Below are 15,850 nucleotides of genomic sequence, written 5' to 3'. Positions count from 1 at the left end.
GGAAAAGAACCTGTTTCCAAAGTGGCCAGACATGAAGCGTGTAGCCAAATCAGATAAAAAGGCTACAAGAGCTTATGAACACTTTTACAACACTCAGTCAGTGATCTGCCAGGTCTACAACTTGGCAACCATGTTCATGTAAAAATGGATGGAGAAAAAGGATAAACAACTTCAGCTGTCATAAATAAGAAGAATTCAGTACCCATATCACATGTGATTGAGACCGGCGGTGGAGAGTTCAAAAGAAACCGTCAACATCTACAGGCTGCTCCTCAGAAAGAACTAGCAACAGAGCAAACTCTACAGATGGCAGATGCAGAACAAGAAGATTCCAAACTGACCACACAGCCAGTCTTTGCAAGTGATGGACAGCCAGATGTCCAAGTCGTTACGCATTTGGATCATGTAATGAGTGTGATTCAGAGACACTTAACAGGCAGATACGTACTGAACTTCAAAGACCGTGTGAGAGAGTAAATACTGTAAATGGTAGGAATGTAGAACTGAAAGGGGGAGATGTAATGGAATGCTAAACTGTAATGTACTGTTCAGCTACTAGGAGGCATTGCGTAAAACACCTTATTTAAATGAACCTCCGTCTTACCTGAAAGAGCATTAAAGGATCTAATGATGAAACATCTGGTGTGTATAAGCAAGCTCTGTAGCCAGTTCATATTTGGTACAGAAGAACATGACAGATGCAAAGTAATTGATCATGTTTATGGTCTTAACTGGGAGGAGGCTAGTACCTTCAGCTGCGACTTGTACCATGCTTCGTGGTCCAGGCCACGCTTTGGAATGTGGGCTACCATCACTGCTGCATTAGGAACTGAATTGGGTGAAGAGCTCCCGGGCAGAAGCAGCAACAGCAGGACCAGTCAGGAGAACTAAAATCCACATACATTTTAGTCTCATATGTAGCCAGGAAACACAGCAAATGCTAGAGCCAGGCCCTTCTTCACAGGCACGTCCTACCGGCATTCAAACTGGGCCTGACCTCCTGTTTTCTAGGGTTTGCTCTTCCAGGGCCTGCTCACTTCTTTGCACAACTCATTCAAACTCTCCAGCAGCAGCCACCAAATGCCAGAGGTGAGCAACTGCTGTCAGCTGCACCACACTGCCAAGAAAGGCAGCAGGAAGGAGAGTCCTTTGACACACCTTCCTGCGACTGTGCTGTAGTCACTGATGCCCCTTGTGACTACTAGACCCTCTTGCCTCGTGATACCATCATCTCCAGGGCTGTGTTTTTTTCCCCTCTTCTCTTAAATGTGACTGGGATAATTAGGGCGCACGAATGCATACAGACCGGGACAGCCTTAGGAGTGGGTGACTGCCCAGGGCCCCGTGGTCAGGGGCCACCGTGCGCAGCGCAGAGGTGCCTGCTGCCAGTGGTCAGGGGAACACCCAGGCCAGTGCATGTCAGTGGGGCATGCCATGCATGGGCGGGGTGTGGGGGAGTGGGGAAGGCTATTGCCCCCCAAATTCGCCAGAGTAAGGCATGGGGGGCACCCAGATTTCTCCCTGCTTTCTTCCCACAGAGTAACATTCAGGTGGGGCGAGCAGTGACACCCAGAGTGCCCCCCAAAGTTCTTCCGTGCCCCCTAGAGGGCTGCGGGGGATGGGGAGCAGCAATGCCAGGCTCTCTGTGCATCCAGGTCACTTTCTCCACCTGGGCTGTGCAGCACCAGGCGCTGCTGTCCTGCCCTCCCCTTACGCAACACGCGTGGGGAGATTGACCAGGTCACCATATATCATGCAACCCTTACTTCTGCGTTGCTGCTGGTGGCAGCGAGGTTGCTTTGAGGGCTGGGCTCCTGGCCAGCAGTTGCCTCTCTCTGGCTGCCAAGCCAGTGCTTAATTTGTGTCGGGCCTGAGCCCCAGTACCTCTTTCAATACAAATTAAGCACTGGGGGGAGGTAGCAGGGCCCAGGGGTGATGGAGGGGGTGGGATGCCAGGGGTGATGGGGGTAGGGGAGCCAGGGGCTCCAAAATACAAGTTCGCCCAGGGTGCCATTTTCCTGAAGGCCGGCCCTAGCTCTTGTTGCCACTCTTGGAGGCGTATGCAGAGGAGACAGATGCCTGGCAATAATATTCCCCAGCCTAACTGCAGTTTTCACAAGTGACTCGTGGCCCTGTGACCAGACAGAAATGTTGCCACTCCCGGAGTTCTGTCGCTACTGCTGCTTCAGGATCCAGTTCTAGCCTCTGCTTTTTAGTGCTCCTCGTTGTTTTATGTTTTGTTTTTCTTTCTTATCTCCACTTTTCTGTCGCCTTGCCTCCTCCATACATACATTTGTGAAGCAAACTTTCAAAAGGCATCTGATGCAAGTTTGAAACTTGCCTTTTGTGAGTATTTGTATGCTGTCTTAAATGTCTCTAGAAGGAAAATTCAGGACAGTCAGGAGACTGACAGAAGCAGGTACTTCCCCTAGCTGAGCTTTTAATTGCAGACTGGTATTTTAGAGGTAAGGGAAATAGATAAAACCTGTTCGTACTGACATCTAGTGGAGTTAAAACACATTCACTGCTAGTCACAGTTGATAAACTACAGTTTATTTTATACTCATTGCACATGTTGAGATTTTGTACATGATTGCTGTGCTGGAACTGAATGATTGAGTTCACATGATTATAATGGAAAAATGAATATTCGCTTGAAAGGATGTTGCACCAGTTGTTGTTTTTTCCACATACTGTTGCCACCTTTGTTCGCTTCTCCTTATGTTTGGATTTCAAGGCATGATGCGTTGACAGTGGCTTCTCCCAGAGCATGGTCCTGCACGGTGACAGAGCTGACTTGATTCTTTTTTTTTTTTTTTTTTTTTTAAACACCCCACCCACTCTAAACAGATCTGCCTCCCTTACTAACCCTGGCTATGTCTTCCACTTTTACCTCATGTACCCCTAGTCCTTTTCAGCCGTGATGCTGGGTAACAGATCTTTCCCCCATTTCCTTCCCAGGCCTAATGGGAGGGAGCTGCAGTACCCAAATCTGTACTCTTTTGTCTCCAGCCAATGTGCTGGAGCTTTTACCAGGGGATCCTGTCCTCTACACTCCCCACCTCAGAGTGGAGAGTGAATGGCCATCAGAGGTTATTCCTCTCCCTTCCCAATATGGAGCAAGTCATTCCATGATGCTTAGCACATATATGGCATTTGTCATTTGATGCTTTCCACAAACATCAAAGAAGTGATCCTACAAACCCTTACTGGCAGGAATAGTCTCATCACCTGGCTAAGGACTGCTCGCATAGATAAATCTTTGCAGGACTGTGCACTGGTTGCTGGAATCTCACAACGCTGCTGGGAGATAAGCTTGGGAAATAGTATTATCCACACTTAAAAGATTAGGAAATTGAGACATAAATTAGGGAACAGAGGTTAAATAGCTAGCCCAAAATCACACAGCCAGTCAATGTCTGAGTTGATACTCTAGTCTCCTGACTTCAACTCTACTGCTGCTAAGGTGGTGTGGTCCTGTGGGTATGGTAGTGGACTAGAAATTAAGAGAGTTGGGTTTTGGTCCTGCCTATGCTACTAAACTGGGGCATTGCCTCCGTCACTTCATCGCTCTCTCTGCCTCTGTTGCCCCTCCCAGTCTGTGTCTTTTCTATTTAGATTGTAATTTCTCCAGGTCGGGAACTCTTTCCCTATTTATTGTACAGTGCCCAGATGATAAATGCTTTAATTTTAAAGCTATGTAACCTGTTCTTGCCTCCTTGTCTCCATCTGGAAAGTGAAGATGGTAAAACTTTCCTGCCACACTCTTGCATTGTGTTAATTAATGTTTGTGAAATGTTTTGTGATCATCAAACAATAAGTGATATATAACTGTAAAGTATTATTATTGTTACTGATTAATTTTTGAGGTTTTTTTCTTTTGGATGGTGGTCGGTCAGCACACCCATTCTGCCACCTGTGAAAGTTATGAGCAGGCAGAGAGGCAACATTAGAGCAGAGTTTAGTTTTCAGATGGTTTGATAAATAATAACACCAGTCTCTCTCTCTCCTATGAAGAGAGAACTTTTTTTTAGAATTTAACAAACTTTAACATGAGGTGGAAATAATAGATATCTAAATATGTTCTGCTAAAAGAGGCAAGAGTAGCAATTAAATAAAACTAATATAGGTAAACAAAATTAAATGACTGCATATTAGCTGTACTTTTAAATTCAGAATGTGACAAATTTAAGATCACAAAGTTCTCAAACATCGTCCCTCAAAATATTCTGATTAATACTGAATGGAAAAGAGAGCGAAAAGAGGGACATCCTTAACTGATCATATATAGATATTTAAAGAGGTGATATGAACCTTTTATTTTTAATATCCTATTGATGCAATATAAAATCCTGAGCAGAAGAAAAAAAGAAATGAATAACTTTTTCAATGTCCTTGCGTTTTGTTGGTATTTTAATGTAACTGTTGTTTTTATTCTGATTTATTCAGAGCATTTTGTGTGTGGCCCATTACAGGAATATGAGACAATAAGGACTTTACAGTTTACAGGCCAAATGATCCCATCAACATCCATGGGCAGAGAGGAATGGGATCCCGTGTTTTCCATTTAGTGGGGAGGGAGGTGGCCTCAGAGGAAGTGGAAGTCCTACCTTTATGTCACTGTCTCCATCTTGCCCTGGCCGCACGGTAGCCCCTCTGTGGTGCTGCTTACTCGGTGTCCCTTGCTCAGGCTGTGCCTAAAGTCAAAATCCAACCCAAAATGTGTGGTCAAAGAGTAAATGAGGAGATCATTGCAAATCATTCTCAATAAGCCCATCTCTCCATTTTGTAGCTTGAACCAGGAAGACCCTTACCGTCCCCTAATGACCTCAAAAGAAAGATACTCATAAAAAACAAAAGACTGAAACCTGAAGTGGAAAAAAGTAAGTAAAGTTCACTGAACCTTTCCGTTGAAACAAAAGCACACACTTTAGAAAACTGAACAATGTTCTACCAAACTTTCCAAAATGAACAATATTTGCAGATGATACAGTATATTTCTATACATTACATTTTGTTTTCACTTGTGTTTCATCTCAGTGGCAGTTTTGTCCTCTGTACAAGTGTATAGAGATTATAAATAGGTATAATTTGAAACATAATCCTGGGTCACAATCTGATTGCTGTCCAGGCTAAAATGTAACACAGATAGTCTGTTGTAGAGCGGGAGTGTTGTCATTGTTGTGTTTTCCACATCTGCCAGGTGAACTAAAACTGAAATGGAATTTCAAATGACTTCTTTTCTTGCCAGTCCTGATACTCTCATGAATAATGATGTTGGGATAGCCATTGTTCCTACTATGGCCATACTGGTGGCCTTGGACCTTCTCCCATTGAAGTCAGTGGCTTAAACTCCCATTGACTTTAGTGATGTAGGATTGGGCTTATACTGTGCAGCTTACATACACCAATCAGAAATAATGTAAGAGCCCAGTCCTGCACTATACTGAGTAAAATTTCCATTCAAATATGGAATGTAGTATCAGGCTGTGAAAGTGATCAGCGATCTATTACTGCCGTGGGCAAGTTCTGAGTAATGTGTTTGATTCAAAAGTTCTTGAAGTTGCTGGAAAGACTCCCCTTGACTTCATTGGGCTTTGGATCAGACCCTTACTGATTGCTCTTTTTTTGATCCAGCAATGGTAATAACCGTTTTATCAAACTATCCCTAACAACAATGGGTCTCTTAAGTTCTTTTGTAAACCTTTGCTGCTGACTGCAGATATGAGCCTAATTGGTACAGAGCACCCACAACTCTCATTAAATTCAAGCACCTGTCAGAATCAGGTCCTAATTATTTTGGGTTTTCTTCTTGTATTTTGAGTTAAAATATTTAATTTTGAATAAGAACTGTTCATTACATGACTAACTTTTCTTTTCTCTGTGTTTTTTTAATGTTTTAAATAGAACAGCTTGAGGCACTGAAAAGTATGATGGAGGCTGGGGAAACAGCTGCTCCTGTAAATATCCTAGAGGATGACAATGAAGAAGAAATAGAAAGCGGTAAGGATTTTATAAGTGATGCTTCTCAGGCATTGCTTGCATGTTGGAAAAGGAGGGAGGAGCACAAAAAGACGTTTGCTACTGAACCTCAATATAAGCCTTTTTAATATAACTGCGTCCCTTTATCCTGGCATATCCTCACAAGCACTGCCTTTATAGACTTCTGACTGGCAACATAAACTCATAAGTAAGTTTATTTGTTTAGATTTTAAACAGTGACTCTGTGAACTTGAAGCACATGTCCAATTAAATACATGAAAATGTTACTAAGCAAGTTAGGCCATAATAAAAAGAAGTTGCATTAACCCTTTCATGTCTCATCTTTCATTGCACCTGCTGTGCTGCCCTTAAAATACGGTTCTGCTGTTGATCCCATTTATTTTGTTAATTTCTTTCTTTGTGAATATCTCAGGGATAGCCCTTTGAGATATATAGGAGAAGGTTGTATGAAGGGATAGGATAATACAAAAAGCAAAAATACACCAAAGAGAAGCAGAGATTAAGAGAGGTGCAGAAAAAGAAAAGCAGAATGAAGTTGTGAAGATGTATGTATTGCAGTTGCAGCTACATAAACAGTCAAGTTAGGCGTGTTAGTCTAAGTGTCTTAACCATTCGATAGTTGAGGGAAGAGCATTGTACAAAATCCATGAGGGAACCAAGGAGCCCTTGCCAATGAGCACACCCTGCAGGCGTGTGGCCTATATCTTCTAACTGGCCTACTGGCAAAAGGGGTAGTCACAAAGGCCCCACTTATAGCCGCTAGAGGCACATCTGATCACTCTCCATCTGAAGCTTTACCCATAGATGGTGTGGAATGTCAAAACCAGGAGGATGGACTGTTAGATCCGTTATGAGATAGGCATTGACTATGTTTGAATCTTATTCTTGCTACCTAGTACACCACCTGGAAGTGATATCGGGAATTGTCCAAATGGGGTACCTTGAGCTAAAATGGTGGGTCAGTGGATTAAACACCATCTCTAAACAGGGGAAAATAGAAATGGTAGACTAGGATCTGCAATATTTTTATATTATAATGAAAGCTGATTTGTATTTCTTCCTCATGTAAATGATATTTTGTGTGCAGAAAATCCTGCCAATAGCTCTTGAAACTGCTAGTTTAATTTTTCAATTGATTTATAAGCACTATGAAAAAAGCTATTTCTCCCATGTACTGAACACCAATCTTTTCAAATGTATTGGTTTGAATTTGTCCATCTGTGTGTTAATATCTCTCTTCACACATACAGAATGTTGCCAGTGCAGTCAGGAAGTGCTTTGTATCCATGTCATTCCTGGCCGGCAAAGGCCAGTGGGGAAATACTGGGTCCATTGCTTATGGGATTGTCAATGCCTCTCTTAGAGAGGGCAAACCATTCCTTTGAAGGAAGCAATAGCACAGCCTTTGGTCATGTGTTTATTGCTTGATGCTGGCAATCTAATCATTGATGAGTATTGAATCTTCTCTTCCCTCTTTGGGCTAGATAGAGGAGAAGGTTGTAGTAAGACAACTCTCACAATATCTGGATGCCGCTGATCTCCTTGACCCCTGTCAATCTGGGTATAGAGCTAGCTTTGACTAAGAGACTGCATTGGTCATGCTTGTCAGTGGCCTCCTCCTAGTGATAGATGAAAACCAGGTGTCCATGCTGGTATTATTAGACCTATTGGCTGTCTTCAATACCATAGATCACAAGGGATTGTTGATTTGCCTATGGACACTGGTGTGAGTCAATGCAGCTGTTCTTCACTGGTTCCATTCCTTTCTCTTTGAGAGATCTAAATGGGTAATTGTGGGCAATTACTCCTCTTCTCAAAGCTCTCAAAAATGGGATGCTGCAGGGTGCCATTCCGTCACCTTGCCTGTTCAACCTGCATGGGGGGCTGGCAAGAGGGTTAGTAACAAGGCATTGGGTGCATTGTCTTCAATGTGCTGATGACACCCAACTGTATGTCTCTCTCTCATCCAACTTGAATGATGTGTGTCAGTGTCTCAGTCAACTTTTCCCATCTGAACCCGGCAAGGAGGCTGCAACCTTTCCTTTCAGATGCAGACCTTTTCTCTGTTGTCCATGTTTTTGCTACCTCATGATTAGGCTGTTGCAATGCACTCTACATGAGGCTGCACCTTCAAGTCATTTGGAGATTGAAGCTAGTGCAGAGCGCAGTGGCTAACATATTCAGTGGGGCATCTTACTGGGAGGTTATAAGACCAGGATCTGCACTGGCTACCTGTTGGTCTCTAGGTTGAGTTTACGGTGTTGGATTATGACCACCTGTAAAGTCCTAAATGTCCCAGGGCTGGCCTACGTGAGGGATCATCTCTGTCCCCATGCCATACGGCCACAGCCGCAGTCAGTGAGGTGCTTGAGCTGAGCCAGATCCCCTTCACTATAAATGAGAAGGGTTGATTGTCCAGGCATTCTCCATGAGTGGTCAGGAGTCTGGAACTTGCTCCTTCACTCAGTCTGAAATACCCCAGATCTGGTGACCTTCTAGCTGTGCGGCAAAAGACATCTGTCAGTAGAGTTTTGAAGTGGGGTGAGGGGGTTTCCTAGATGACGAAGGGGTGGAAAGGATTTTCTATAAGTGGTTGGCTGGGTTCCTGTTGAAATGATTAATGTAATGCTGCTGGGATTTTACTGTATTATTAATTACGTGTTAAGGCCCCTAGAGGCTTGGATAGACATCCTTTTAAATTATTATTTACATCTAAATAGATATGTACACACTATTTAGTCATCTTTTAAAATGTATTTAAGGGACCATATTGGCTCCTTTGAAGCCACTAACAATCTTTAAAAAGAAATTAAACAGATCCATGAATAAAAGGGAATGGATAAAAGGAAAGAGACTGGGTGTAGTCATATGAGAATTCAAGTAGTTGCACCCAAACTTTTGCATTTATATTTAAAGAGCCCTGGCTTCATTTCATTTTTGTTATCCCAGGCCCATGATTTTTACATTTTCCTATGACAAATTCATGAGTTTTCCAAGAACATGATAAACTTATCTGTCAATATCTATAGCTGATCCACAGATTTATTTTTACACACTGTCTTACAGTATTTACTTAATGGACACTAGTATTTACTAGATAAAAGCTAGTAAACCAAGGAATCGGAGGGACTTATTTTAACCTCCCACTACTTGTTGGAAATCTTGCCACCTCCTTATTTTTACGTGTTTTAGAAAATGAGCCAATTCACACTGGTCTAATGTTTTTTTAATTGGTTCTACAAAAATACCTGCTGCTATGTTTTTCACACACATTTCCCTTCCTTTTCATTGTTGTGCAGCTGACCAAGAAGAAGAAGCCCATCCAGAATTCAAATTTGGAACTGAGCTTTCTGCAGATGACTTGAGTCAAAAAGAAGCTGTTGCCAATATTGTCAAAAAGGTAGGCTTGCTTCTGACATGTATTTTTGTTGGAAGGTTTTTTTCCCTGGAGATGGCTGGGAAAAACCTTTTATTTTGCGGAAGGATCACAATATGTGTTCGTTATAAGAGAAAGTACAGCATGAATCACACAGGAATTCTTGCAAAGCTTCTGACACTTAAATTCATGGCGATATAAAACTTAATAAGCCAAAACCCGCTGCGCTTATTCAAGCAAAAACTTCTATTATAGCAAATGGGAGCTATACCTGGGAAATCACTGTGCACAAATTACAGGATTTGGCCAAAAATTGTCAGACATGGCTGCAAATAGTTTCCTTCCCAGCTGTGAATTGTGTGTCACAGTTTGAGAGCCGTACTATGGGGTGAATATCAGTTTCCTCATTCCTGCATTACTCCTGGCTAGGTCTCAGCCCACTCCTTATTTTACAGACTTCCTCAGTTATTTTTGTACTGGCGCACTCTGAACAGCAGGCCCCTGCTATGCATTTATGAAACAGTGAAATAGATAGGAAAGCAGGAAAATAGCCCCAGTTGGAGAGGATCGCATTGGGACGTCAGCAGGCAGACGGGACACAAGGGCTTATTCTTCCACTGGTATTTACCGTAGTAGTTTGTCATTCTCTACTTGGTAAGGGAACATTACTTGGTATAGCACTTGTCTGCCATAAGATAGAGCACAGTGGAATTCAAAATTAGGCCCTGCTGGCACCCCAGGCACCAGAGCCTGCTTGCCACAGAAAAACACTCAACTGCTGAGGAACTCTACCATTCTCTTCTGTCACAGAAGCATTCAAGCCTTCTTCTCTCCTGCCTGGCTAGCTGTGAGTCTTGTCTGAGATGGAAATATCAATAGGTGAAGTCCTCCTTGCTATACAAACTGCCTTTGGCAAAATATCTTTAAAGAGCACTATCACAAATGGAGCCGAGCTGCCTGCTTGCTTTGTCTTTGATTCAGCATCCTTGCTTCTTCAGGACCTTCACAGAGCTTCTGAATGAACTGCAAATTTTCCTTTTCTATGGTAGGGCTGTTTTACTTACTGAACTGGCAGGCCCCCAACTGCCCTAGTGGTTACTCTGAGGGGTCAGTCATTCTCTGCATGAGCCCTGGGATAAGATCTTTGCTATCTCATTGATCCATGGCTTGACAGTAAATCCTGATTCTCTCAGTATATACAGTAAGAGCCAAGTCACTATTTTCCTGTCGAGGGTGCTTAGTGGTACCTGCTTATAATGGAAGGAAGAAAGCAGAGAGAGTCACTCAGTGAATGGAACTCTAGTGATATGTAACCTTACAGTCTCTTGGGGGCAGATAGCAGCATTCTTCCACATTTGGACATTTACAGCACATAATACAGAGCAGCCTCAACCCTGGCATCTTCAAATGCCCTCAGAGTCTGGACACCCTGAACAGAGTATGGTAAATGATCTTTCATGTGCACTCACTCTTTCAATCTCTCCCCCAAACTTTCTGCCCTTCCCCACATGACACTACAACGGGTTTGGACTTAACTGCCTGGTGTCCTTCCTACTACCAATATGAGCAGCTGTATCTTTCCACACCTTTTCTATGTGATTTTGAAAGATACTGCAAATCTTTGAGAGTTAAATGATAAATGAACCATATAGTGAATTGGAAGCAGATATACTGTTTGCCAAATGAATTAGCCATTTGAGGGTTTTCTTTTATAACTGGGAGTGTTTCATATTGCAATTTCATTGTGTAATTATATATATTTTTTCCTAGGCTCTGGAGGATTCGGAACAAGAAAATAATAAAAAGGTGACCAATAGCATGTTACATAGTTTTTGTTATAGTTCTTTATATATAACATTTTTAACTAAAATACATTCTTAATTGTATAACTATTTTACTCTCTATCTCTTTGCACCTTGTGGCTCCTTTCTCCCTGTAATGATGCTGAATTGTTTGCAGTTCCATCTCCTCCCACTTCCCTTATCCACAGAGTTTTGGGGGAAATTAATAGTGATAACACTAAAGGGGGACAGACAGGGCTGCATGACCTGCCCTCAGTTAAAAGTATCTGATCCCAGTAGAAATTATTACACCTCAATCTCATGTGCCTGGGAAAGTGAGATTCCTTAAGAGGGGTTGAGAGAAATCACATTAGCTTTTTCCCCACTCTCTTTATCCTGCTCTACTTTATTTATCTCTTTATTTTTCTTTCTTTTTTCCTCCTTTTTCTTTCCCATGCGATTTGTGCATTTATCTTCCTCCAAGAATTTCTTCTGTTAGTCTCATCCCCTCCTCCCTCCTCCTACTTGTCTCCATGCGTTTCTTCCCTTCCATCATTTAAATCCATTCCTGAGCACACTTAGTTTCAGTATCCTCTGCTTTTTCAGGGGGTTCTGCTGATTTTCTTGAGATCTGAGTCTACAGGGATCCTAATTTTTTCACCCTAGCACTCTAAAAATGCCATGTGTTGTAACCATTCCTTCAGCTCAGAGGGGATGGCTGTAAGTGGCATCCCATCCTCTTATTTCCAAAGCCTACAACCTCGTTTTAAAATCCGAGATCCATGGCTGTGGATATTGCAATGGGAGTCAGAACTTTTAGTATGTAAGTGGATATATTAAAGTTAATAATCAGTAGGTTGTCTTGGAACATCCTCAAGTAGTAGAACTCTTGTGTCATTAGAGTATTGTACAGTTACAGCCCTGGGGCCCTGTTCTCCTGTAGCAGGATACAAACTCTCACTGACTTCCATTCCACTGCATTTTTTCATTTATATGCTTTAGGACCAAGATTGTGAAAAGTGACTAGTGATTTTCTGTGGCCAGCGTTGGACACCTTGAAAGGACCTGAGTTTCAGAAGATAGGTGCTCAACAATTGCTGAAAATCAAGCTTCCTTAAAATGTCTCAAATTGGCCTCCCAAAACTTGAAACATCCAAAATCACTAGTCACATCTGGAAAACCTTAGCCTACAGACCTAAAGATGTTTGTTCTAATCTGTAGGCAGTAGACTTTATACTTTAAATTATACTTTATACTTTACATTAACCCAATAGCAAAAAATGCACAATAATTAAAAGTCGGATATTGCACGGCTACAGAATGTTAGTGTTAGTGATTTACATCTCAAGAGCTCAATTTTGCAAGCCCATCTGCATGTGAAACACTCACTGACTTTGATGCAGACCGCTTGTGGGACTGGGCCCTGTTGAACAACATTAAAATAAAATACTGGTCTCATTATATGGACCCTGGAAAATTTAATTTGTGTGTACTGAAAACCAGACAACATACCCTGGGTTTCCATGGTCATTCAAGTCCCTCAGGCAATCAGTAACTGGCAGGTACTGCCCTTCCTTGTCAGTTTAATAGGTTGTCTACACTGTAGACACTACCTATGTCAATAGGAGAGGTTCGTCTGTTGGTGTAGGTACTCCATCTCCCCAAGAGGCAGTAGCTAGGTTGATGGGAGAATTCTCCCATCAACATAGTGCTGTCTACACTGGTGTTTAGTTTGGTTTAACTACGTCGCTCAGCGGTGTGGATTTTTCACCCCTGAGCGACATAGTTAATCCAATCTAATTTTCGAGTGTAGACCAGGCCTCAATGTTTCAAGGCTAGATTGTGCCCTCCAGCTATATGGTTGCATGAGGCAATAAGAAGAAAAGAAGCACCCCCCTGTGTTCCCTCCCAGATTCTTCTATATTGCTGTGTTAGCTTTACCAGACTATAGGATAAGGTAGTTTCATTCTATTTATTGCTTTAAATATGTGTCAGCACCATAAGGCAGGCACAAGTATATGGCATAATATTAGCAAACAGATTTGCTTTTCCTTCCCTTTCCCCTGAAATAAATGAGATTCGGTAGGTGGAGGTGCAGTAGACTAAGTTACTTTGTCATGCCTTAGTGTTGTTACAGATGCAGAGGCTCCTTGCCTGAAAAAATGATTTTACAGTATTTGCAATTATTCATGGTTTCCTGGCATAATAGAAAAATATTTTATAACAGAGCAATATTGCATTCTGAAAATAAAAAGCTATATTACAATACTGATGTATTTTAAGATACACTGTACCTCTTTCAGGAAATTAACTGTGACAGGATGCAAAGGCTTATGTCAAAGTTAGAATCCATAGGGTTAAATTCCCTGCTAGTTTGTTCTACTTCACACAGTAGGTCACATGAGAATATTGATAGTCCTAACCAGGGCTACAGATTACAAGAGAAGATCCCACCCTGGTGCCCTTTATAAAGCCTTTTGTTAAGTCAGGGAGAGTGAAGGAAAGTGGTTGGCAGAGCAGAATGAGCCAAGAAACTAAACAGAAAAGTGCCTGTAGATATCAGTATGTGCAATTATTTTTTGTGTGGCTAGTGTGACGGGACCTCTTCTGGTCTATAACAATATTTTATTTCAACCCATTTTGTTATGTATTTGGACAGTATAATAACATGAGAAATTACTCTTGTTGCAAGTCTCTACAGATTAGATACCTCAAAGAAGATTTTGCCACTTTTTCTGTATGCATGGTGGATCTTTATGCACATGACAGAAAGGAATTTATATCACTATTTATATCACAGTGTGCTATGCACCCCCTTTCTCCACAACTTTGTCAGTTTAATGGAGCTAAGCTTGTCCGATCAAATTCTGATCCCCAAATTCCCTTATAATTTCAGTCTTGGTCTTATCAGCAGAGATGATCAGTGGCACCAATTTGAGTTTCGATGATGACAAAGATCCGCTTGGTAACAGCCTCAAAGTCACCCCCTCACTGTTCATATCTGACATAATTGGTATTAAAAAGATCAGGCTTGTATTTGATAAGACAAGGCATTATCTCACAGCATTGTTCAGCCCCCTTTGACTTTTGTTTATCAATATCCTAGATTCTAATGTTGTTTTACTAACGTCATATAATATTGCCAACTACTTAGGAGTCTGTTCTGCCATCAAACCTCATGCATGATGTCCATTAACATTAATGAGTGTTCTGCATATATCAATAACAGAATAGACCTTAATCTGCAATACTGAGCTTCCAACTTTTTTGTCATATGTTTGTTTTAACTTCTGGAGATACAGGATCATTTTTTACATCTTTGTTGAAAATTCCAATAAGTACAAAAAAAGTGATTAGTGGATATTCTTTTAAATGTGCTTTCAGGGTATAGTTACGGTTGAAGATGAACAAGCATGGATGGCATCTTACAAATATGTTGGTGCTACAACCAACATACATCCATATTTATCAACAATGATCAACTATGCTCAGCCTGTAAAGTTTCAAGGTTTCCATGTAGCAGAAGGTAACATAAAAGGTTGAATGAAACAACATTTGTCTGCTTGCTTCTACTTAGTTTGATGTAATAATTCTTGTAGCCAATTTGCTGTTTTTATAATCGGTTTAAAATTCTTGTTGTAGTTTAGTAAACTCCATTTGTATAGTATTTACAGAACACTTACCTGGAATATAGAATGAATTTTGGTGGATTGGTCATTGACATGGAGGCATTGAATTATTAGGAGTATGTTATGTTAACATATTGAACCCATTGGAAAGAATGATCATGTATTGTAAACTTACTACTTTTTTCTTTCATTAAAGTAGGATAAATGTGATTGTCAAAAAGATCTATAGTTTGCTTATTGTGATGTATGTAATACCCTAAAACTTTTACCATATTGTAGTATCTAGTTATACCACTCTTGCTTTTATGTTATTTAAGTGTTTTCATAAATATAAAAGCCAAGTTTTGGTGGTTCACAGGAATGGTCTTGAAGAGAATGACAAATAAGCAAATATCAGTTAAGATTACTTCAAATATAATTTTGATTCTGTAAAATGATAAATAATGGAAAAACAGAGAGAAATCAGTTACAACATTACATAGTGTTTATTGCATTGTTTTGTATTTTGCTCCATTATTATACTCAGTATTTTAAAATGGATTTTACTTCTTATTGTTCTAGAACGCAATATTCACTACAATATGTCCTCTTTTAATGAATCAGTGGGACTAGGGTATTTGAAGACACACGCAATTGAATTTGTGAAGTATCCTTCTATTAAAAGTGGTATACTGAATACCAGTTCTGTTTGTGACTAGCTGATAGACTTCTGTCCTGTAAAATGAGAATGAAATGATTCTTGTTTATAATACAGTGTCCACACAGGAGCATGGGAAATAGGATACAGCAAATAAGAAGTAATAATGATATGAGTAAATGAACTTAAGTCTCTATGTTGTTTTTATTTCATTTTCCTTAACGTGTTACACAGTTATAATAAACGACAAATGAGTCGGATATACCCTAAGGGAGGCCGAGTGGATTCCAGTAATTACATGCCTCAAATTTTCTGGAATGCTGGCTGCCAGATGGTCTCACTGAACTTTCAGACTCCAGGTAGGCAGTGATGTCCAGTGAACCTAAATTCTAAAGAAAGGCTTGGACAGGAACACTCAAACAGA

The 15,850-nt window shown here is 41.0% G+C and overlaps 1 protein-coding gene across 1 annotated transcript in view; it reads left to right on the top strand.

Moving 5' to 3' along the window:
- The window catches only part of PLCB4 (phospholipase C beta 4), a 318,726-nt gene that overhangs the window by 234,228 nt on the left and 68,648 nt on the right, over positions 1–15,850 (top strand). Inside the window, exons 18-24 of the mRNA XM_067565311.1 lie at positions 4,793–4,883; positions 5,908–6,003; positions 9,303–9,403; positions 11,150–11,185; positions 14,545–14,686; positions 15,351–15,435; positions 15,661–15,785. Coding sequence (XP_067421412.1) covers positions 4,793–4,883; positions 5,908–6,003; positions 9,303–9,403; positions 11,150–11,185; positions 14,545–14,686; positions 15,351–15,435; positions 15,661–15,785 — 676 coding nt within the window. The remainder of the gene's footprint in view (positions 1–4,792; positions 4,884–5,907; positions 6,004–9,302; positions 9,404–11,149; positions 11,186–14,544; positions 14,687–15,350; positions 15,436–15,660; positions 15,786–15,850) is intronic.

This window comes from Emydura macquarii, unplaced genomic scaffold (genome assembly GCF_026122565.2).
Source record: "Emydura macquarii macquarii isolate MOO-44397 ecotype Brisbane River unplaced genomic scaffold, CSIRO-AGI_Emac_v2 contig_2676, whole genome shotgun sequence".
Taxonomy (NCBI): Eukaryota; Metazoa; Chordata; order Testudines; family Chelidae; genus Emydura; species Emydura macquarii.
This window is presented reverse-complemented; position numbering and strand designations above follow the sequence as displayed.